The 8023-nt window shown below is 43.3% G+C and overlaps 1 protein-coding gene across 1 annotated transcript; it reads right to left on the minus strand.

Annotated features, from left to right (window-relative positions):
* Positions 1-6101: 6101 nt before the first annotated feature.
* Positions 6102-6914, minus strand: LOC129561687 (syncytin-1-like). Its single transcript, XM_055434393.2, has one exon. It carries the CDS (start codon positions 6912-6914, stop codon positions 6102-6104), a length of 813 nt encoding a protein of 270 aa, XP_055290368.2.
* Positions 6915-8023: the final 1109 nt, after the last annotated feature.

An 8023-nucleotide genomic window follows, 5' to 3' on the forward strand; every position in this document is an offset into this window, starting at 1 on the left:
TAGAATGGACTGGTTGGATCTCCTTGCAGTACAAGGGACTCTCAAGAGTCTTCTCCAACACCACAGTTCAAAAGCATCGATTCTTCGGCGATCAGCTTTCTTCACATTCCAACTCTCACATCCATACATGACCACGGGAAAAACCATAGCCTTGACTAGACGGACCTTGGTTGGCAAAGTAATGTCTCTGCTTTTTAATATACTATCAAGGTTGATCATAACTTTCCTTCCAAGGAGCAAGCGTCTTTTAATTTCATGGCTGCAATCAGCATCTGCAGTGATTTTGGAGCCCAAAAAAATAAAGTCTGACACTGTTTCCACTGTTTTTCCACCTATTTCCCATGAAGTGATGGGACCAGATGCCATGATCTTTGTTTTCTGAATGTTGAGCTTCAAGCCAACCTTTTCACTCTCCTCTTTCACTTTCATCAAGAGGCTTTTGAGTTCCTCTTCACTTTCTTCCATAAGGGTAGTAGAAAGCTAGACAGTATATTAAAAAGCAGCGACATCACTTTGCTGACTAAGGTCCCTCACTACTCATTGGAAGACCTGACGCTGAAACTCCATTACTTTTGCCACTCAGTGTGAAGAACCGATTCATTGGAAAAGACCCCGAAGATGGGAAAAAATGAAGGCAAAAAGTGAAGGCGGAGACAGAGGATGAGACAGTTAGATAGCATCCCTGACTCAATGGACATGAATCTGAGCAAACTCTGGGAGATAGCGAAGGACAGAGGAGCCTGGATTCTGCAGTCTATTGGGTTGCAAAGAGTCAGATATGACAGATATGACTTAGCCTCTGTACAACAGCATACAATTTCTAGTTTTTAAGATCCACTCTAGTACCCATCTACACTTTCTCAGGCAGCCTTCAGGCAAAGACTGAGCACAGTGGTGACACCAGGATCAGTTCATTTCTGTCCTCCGTGACTCTATAGGAAATCTTTTTATTGAAGTTCTTATTGTAATTGTTGAGAATCTCTCAGAGTTGCTTCACGGGGTGAGGCTCTTTCTTCCTCCTCTCTTTGCACAGATGTCATATTGCACCATGCCAAAAGCTTTTCCTTCCTACTACTGTCCCTCTCCTGTCCTTCACAGTCACTTTCCCACAATAAATTTCTTGCAATTCTAATTCCATCTAGACATGTGAAGACCCAACTGACATACTTTCAGGATTCTTTTCTTTTAATTTAGTATTTTTTTAAATTTTATTGGAAGCAAATTACCTTACCTTAATATATTGGTTGGTTTTGCCATACATTGACACGAATCCGCCCCGGTGTACATGTGTTCCCTTTTTTGAAACCCCCTCCCACCTCCCTCTTCCCCATATCCTCCCTCCAGGTCATCCTCGTGCACCAGCCCCAAGCATCCTGTATCATGCATCGAACCTGGACTGGTGATTCATTTCACATATGATAATATATATGCTACAATGCCATTCTCCCAAATCATCCCACCTTCACCCTCTCCCACAGAGTCCCAAAGACTGTTCTATACACCTGTGTCTTTTTGCTGTCTCGTATACAGGGTTAAGGTTACCATCTTTCTAAATTCCATATATATGTGTTAGTATACTGTATTGATGTTTTTATTTCTGGCTTACTTCACTCTGTATAATAGGCTCCAATTTCATCCACCCCATTAGAACTGATTCAAATGTATTCTTTTTAATGGCTGAAAAATACTCCATTGTGTATATGTACCAAGGCTTTCTTATCCATTCATCTGCAGATGGACATCTAGGTTGCTTCCATGTCCTGGCTATTATAAACAGTGCTGCAATGAACATTGGGGTACATATGTCTCTTTCAATTTTGGTTTCCTCGGTGGGTACGCCCAGGAGTGTGATTGCTGGATCATACGGCAGTTCTATTTCCAGTTTTTTGAGGAATCTCCACACTGTTCTCCATAGTGGCTCTACTTGTTTGCATTCCCACCAACAGTGTAAGAGGGTTCCCTTGTCTCCACACCCTCTCCAGCATTTATTGCATGTAGACTTTTGGATAGCAGCCATTCTGACTGGTGTGAAAAGGTATCTCATTGTGGTTTTGATTTGCATTTCTCTGATTATGAGGGATGTTGAGCATTTATTAATGTGTTTGTTAGCCATCTTTATGTCTTCTTTGGAGAAATGTCTGTTTAGTTCTTTGGCCCATTTTTTGATTGGATCATTTATTTTTCTGGAATTGAGCTGCAGGAGCTGCTTGTATATTTTGGAGATTAATTCTTTTTAAGTTGCTTCATTTGCTATTATTTTTTCCATACTGAAGGCTGTCTTTTCACCTTGCTTATAGTTTCCTTTGCTGTGCAGAAGCTTTTGATTTTAATTAGGTCCCATTTATTTTTGTTTTTATTTCCAAAATTCTGGGAGGTGGGTCTTGGAGGATCCTGCTGTGATTTATGTCAGAGAGTGTTTTGCCTACGTGCTCCTCTGGGAGTTTTAGAGTTTCTGGTCTTACATTTAGCTCTCTAATCCATTTTGAGTTTATTTTGGTGTATGGTGTTAGGAATTGTTCTAGTTTCATTCTTTTACAAGTGGCTGACCAGTTTTCCCAGCACCACTTGTTAAAGAGACTGTCTTTTCTCCATTTTGTATTCTTGCCTCCTTTGCCAAAGGTAAGGTGTCCATAGTTGTGTGGATTTATCTCTGGGCTTTCTATTTTGTTCCATTGATCTATATTTCTGTCTTTATGCCAGTACCATACTGTCTTGATGACTGTGGTTTTGTAGTAGAGCCTGAAGTCCGGCAGGTTAATTCCTCCAGTTCCATTCTTCTTCTTCAAGATTGCTTTGGCTATTCGAGGTTTTTTGTATTTCCATACAAATTGTGAGATTATTTGTTCTAGTTCTGTGAAAAATATCGTTGGTAGCTTGAAAGGGATTGCATTGAATGTATAAATTACTTTGGGTACTATATTCATTTTTACAATATTTATTCTTCCAATCCAGGAACACGGTATATTTCTCCATCTATTAGTGTCCTCTTTGATTACTTGCACTAGTGTTTTATAGTTTTCTATGTACAAGTTATTGTTTCCTTAGGTAGATACATTCCTAAGTATTTAATTCTTTTCGTTGCAACAGTGAACGGAATAGTTTCCTTAATTTCTTTTTCTATTTTCTCATTATTAGTGTATAGGAATGCAAGGGATTTCTGCGTGTTGATTTTATATCCTGAAACTTTACTGTATTCATTGATTAGCTCTAGTAGATTTCTGGTAGAGTCTTTAGGGTTTTCTGTGTCGAGGATCATGTCATCAGCGAACAGTGAAAATTTTACTTCTTCTTTTCCAAGTTGGATTCCTTTTATGTCTTTTTCTGCTCTGATTGCTGTAGCCAAAACTTCCAGAACTATGTTGAATAGTAGTGGTGAGAGTGGGCACCCTTGTCTTGTTCCTGACTTTAGGGGAAAAGCTTTCAGTTTTTCACCATTGAGGATAATGTTTGCTGTGGGTTTGTCATATATAGCTTTTATTATGTTGAGATATGTCCCTTCTATTCCCACTTTCTGGAGGATTTTTATCATAAATGGATGCTGTATTTTGTCGAAGGCTTTCTCTGCATCTATTGAGAAAATCATATGATTTTTATTTTTCAGTTTGTTAATGTGGTGTATTATGTTGATTGATTTGCGGATATTGAAGAATCCTTGCATTCCTGGGATAAAGCCCACTTGGTCATGATGTATGATCTTTTTAATGTGTTGTTGGAATCTGATTGCTAGAATTTTGTTAAGGATTTTTGAATCTATGTCCATCAGTGATATTAGCCTGTAGTTTTCTTTTTCTGTGGGATCTTTCCCAGGTTTTGGGATTAGGGTGATGGTGGCCTCATAGAATGTGTTTGGAAGCTTCCCTTCCTCAGCAATTTTCTGGAAGAGTTTGAGTAGAATAGGTGCTCAGTTCAGTTCAGTTCAGTTCAGTTGCTCAGTCGTGTCTGACTCTTAGTGACCCCATGAATCACAGCACGCCAGGCCTCCCTGTCCATCACAAACTCCCGGAGTTCACTCAAACTCATGTGCATCGAGTCGGTGATGCCATCCAGCCACTTCATTCTCTGTCATCCCCGTCTCCTACTACCCCCAATCGCTCCCAGCATCAGAGTCTTTTCCAGTGAGTGAACTCGTCACATGAGGTGACCAAAGTATTGGAGTTTCAGCTTTAGCATAAGTCCTTCCAATGAACACCCGGGATTGATCTCCTCTAGAATGGACTGTTTGGATCTCCTTGCAGTCCAAGGGACTCTCAAGAGTCTTCTCCACCACCACAGTTCAAAAGCATCAATTCTTCGGCGATCAGCTTTCTTCACAGTCCAACTCTCACATCCATACATGACCATGGTTTTAGCTCTTCTCTAAATTTTTGGTAGAATTCAGCTGTGAAGCCTTCTGGACCTGGGCTTTCGTTTGCTGGAAGATTTCTGATTACATCCTCTAGTTCCGTGCTTGTGATGGGTCTGTTCAGATTTTCTATTTCTTCCTGGTTCAGTTTTGGAAAGTTGTACTTTTCTAGGAATTTGTCCATTTTTTCCAAGTTATTCATTTTATTGCCATATAATTGCTGATAGTATTCTCTAATAATTTTTTGTATTTCTGTGTTGTTGGTTGTGATCTCTCCATTTTCATTTCTAATTTTATTGATTTGGTTTTTCTCCTTTTGTTTCTTGATGAGTCTGGCTAGTGGTTTGTCAATTTTATTTACCTTCTCAAAGAACCAGCTTTTGGGTTTGTTGATTTTTGCTATGGTCTCTTTTGTTTCTTTTGCATTTATCTCTGCCCTAATTTTTACGATTTCTTTCCTTCTACTGACCCTGGGGTTCTTCATTTCTTCCTTTTCTAGTTTCTTTAGATGTAGAGTTAGGTTATTTCGTTGACTTTTTTCTTGTTTCTTGAGGTGTGCCTGTATTGCAATGAACTTCCCCCTTCAGTTCCTTAGCACTGCTTTTACAGTGTCCCAGAGGTTTTGTGTAGGGTCCCCTTGTTTCTCCCCCGGTGACGCCGCAGGGGAGAGCAAGGCATCAGTGAGTCCTTGGCCTCGGATGCAGAACCCGTTTTGCCTCCCCGTGCTGGAGCAGCGGGGAAGAAATCCCAGGGGAAGGGTGCGCTGGCCGCCCACCCCACAGCCCTCCTCGCCCAGAGAAGGACACTCAGACGCAGTGGGGGTTCTGTCAAGGCAGTTCCGCTTTATTGTTACAAGCTCTCCATATATAAAGGCAAGCATGGGGGTTTTGCAAGGGACTTCCTGCGGTCGGCTCCAATCATATTAAAGGTCAGGTCGTCATGCGCTGACATCACAACAGAGGTCTAGGGTGATCATGCACTGTTCATGAAAGGGGAAGTGTTCAGGGGCCAATCACGATTTTTTATGATTATCTGGGGCCGCGCCCTCCTGACATCCGTCAGGCGCCATCTTTATGGGTGTGCCTCTGCCATGTGTCTTTTTTCAGCCATGTGCCCTATATATCATCCTTTTTTATTTATTTGTGGGGTCTCTCTTGGGAGCCATCGAGGGCCACCTGCATGGCCTAGCCAGAGACTCAATGACTGTGCCTGTCTTAGGTTGTCCCCCTCTGGGGATCTTACCCGTCATTGGCTATCCAGTCAAGCATAGGCCCCGGCGGCTTAAGACCTGGCTGAAGGTCTTTTGGAGGGCTGGCCGGACTTAGGCTTTGTGGCGAGGGGCTTGGCCTATAACTGATCTTCGGGATGGCATTGGATGGAGGCATATTGTATCAGACAGGTGTAGGACTAGTAAAGGGCCTTGTGCAAGGTGCCATTGGACCCTAGACCCTCGTATGTTGAGGTTCTTGGGCCCTTTATGTCCCGGGAGAGTAGATTGGCTCGTTGGGGCAGCTGGAGTGCCCCCCATCTTAGGCTTGTAACCTATTGGCAGACGGTCATCAGGGATCTTTCCGGACTTTGGGTTTGTTGCCTGTATTTGAGCGAGGAGAATGGTCTTCACTTGTTCCCAGGAAATGGTCTGAATCCGCTCCTGCAGGAACTTCTGGAAAAGGTTGACAAGGCAGGGTCCAACTAAAAGAAGTATAACAATGATCATTATTGGTCCCAGGAAGGAGAGCAGCCAGGGGAGGAATTGATGTCATAGGCCTTGGGGGTTGTAAAAGTTTTGCAATTCCTTTCTCCGGCATTCAATTCTATCTTTTAACTCTTTTATCTTTCCCTGGACTATGCCCTTTTCATTAACAAAGTAACAACAGTCTTCCCCCAAGAAGAGACAGGTTCCCCCCTTTTCTGCAGTGATGAGGTCAAGGGCCCATCTATTTTGTAGGGCTACTGTGGCCAGTGAATTAATCTGTCTCTGGATGGATACAAGGGACTCTACCACTTGTTCCATGTCTTCATTAAGTTCATGAGACAATTTGTAATAAAAATGAGCAAAGGTTGAAATGCCCCCGATCCCAGCACCTAGGGCTATCTCTATTCCAGTCCCAATTAGGATAGGAGCAACGATAGCCCGCCATCCTCTGTGAGGAGGCTTTGTTGGTAACCCCTCATGATGGTCAACAATCTGATCCATATCCCCTTCATTGATGAAGATTAGTCCTGGGGCTAAGAAAACCAAGATCCACCCTGTAGGGTCCAGAGGGAGGCAGGAATAGGCATAGGTCCCACAGAGGAGAAAGATCCCAGGGCTGGTGCAGTTGCTTGTACTGTTCCATGGGGCCCATGAGGTGCAAGAGTGGGTGTCGTTATAATAGGAAATATTAGAGGATGAGGTATTAAGAAGGCAAGTTAGATTTGAAGAGGCGGCAAGCAAGACATCGTCAGCGACTGGCCCAATAAGCTGCGTGATACTTTCAGTGGTATTGTTGGTTTTGAGAGTGTAATTGCCTGCTAATACCCAGGTGTCGGGCAAAGGGACTGTGATATGTGGTGAGGGGGTTAGTGACATGCATATCCAGCATGCCACGGAGGGCTTTTTCTGTGAACTCTGAAAAAATTGGAAGGAGGAGTTGAGGAGGCGGGTGACATGTAGATTGTCGGGGGGGGGAGGTGCAGGAGAAGCCTCAGCTGAGTAAGTAGGTCTCTGCGTTTGTAAGGTTCGGGAGTCGCCTTTAGTTGGGTAATTATATTATTTATGTATTGCTGTTGTGCCTTATGTCTGTTAGTATCTTGTATCCCACCTCCATCTGAGTATCCAATGTGAGTGCGGGGGTAAAAACATATGTTTTTCCCATTTGGCTTATAGCAGTTGCTCTTTTGGCTCCCTGTCTTTTGCACTTTAACAGTAAGTAAGGACTTGGTCTGTTTGTTGATGCACATGGTGCATGGCGTAGGGGTCGTGTGGTATTACGAGGAATGGACATAGCTATAAATTTCTGAGCAGGGACAGGAAGCAGTGTCTAAAAGCCTGGGAAGTGCCAACAGGATAAGGCACAAGAAGATCATGGCTAAACCGTTATGCCAGTGGACGGGTCAGAAAGCAAGAGTGATAGGTCATTACAAAGGAATAAGCTCTCGATAGTAAGCTGCAACAGGCAAGATATCCTAGCACCAGAGAGAAGCGGAGTGCAGGAGGCCACCCCTCTGGGGCGACAGATGCAAGGCCTATAGCAAAGAACACACTTAATAGTGCAGCTAATACAAACACAATGGTCATTTTGTTGTCCGCAGGAAATCAGCTATGGGGTCCGAGGGCAGGTTGCAGTTAGGCCAACAATCCTGGGATTTGCAGGTGGCAAGGGGAGAGTTCATCTAAGCCTTTGACAAGGCCTCTTAGTTGCCAATCTGTAAGAGATCAAAAGTAGAAGGTGGCCTCATGAACTTTCATGGTTCTTGGGCTAAATTGGTGGTTATCATGTAGATATTTAAGATTCCTTGCTGGTATCCAGATGGGTCTTGTTTCCCCTGTGGGAAACACGCATCCAAACCCTCTTCCTGATGTTAAGAGTGGGTCTGGCCCTCTCCATAACCCTGTAAGGGGATCTTTCCATCTGACTGTTATCTCTGGTCTTGGCTCTTGGTTGGACCACTGTCTCTGGAATGGAGTGAGTGGTTCAT

Source organism: Moschus berezovskii, chromosome 5, assembly GCF_049115385.1.
Source record: "Moschus berezovskii isolate FMDL1 chromosome 5, NW_MosBer_1.0, whole genome shotgun sequence".
Lineage (NCBI taxonomy): Eukaryota > Metazoa > Chordata > Mammalia > Artiodactyla > Moschidae > Moschus > Moschus berezovskii.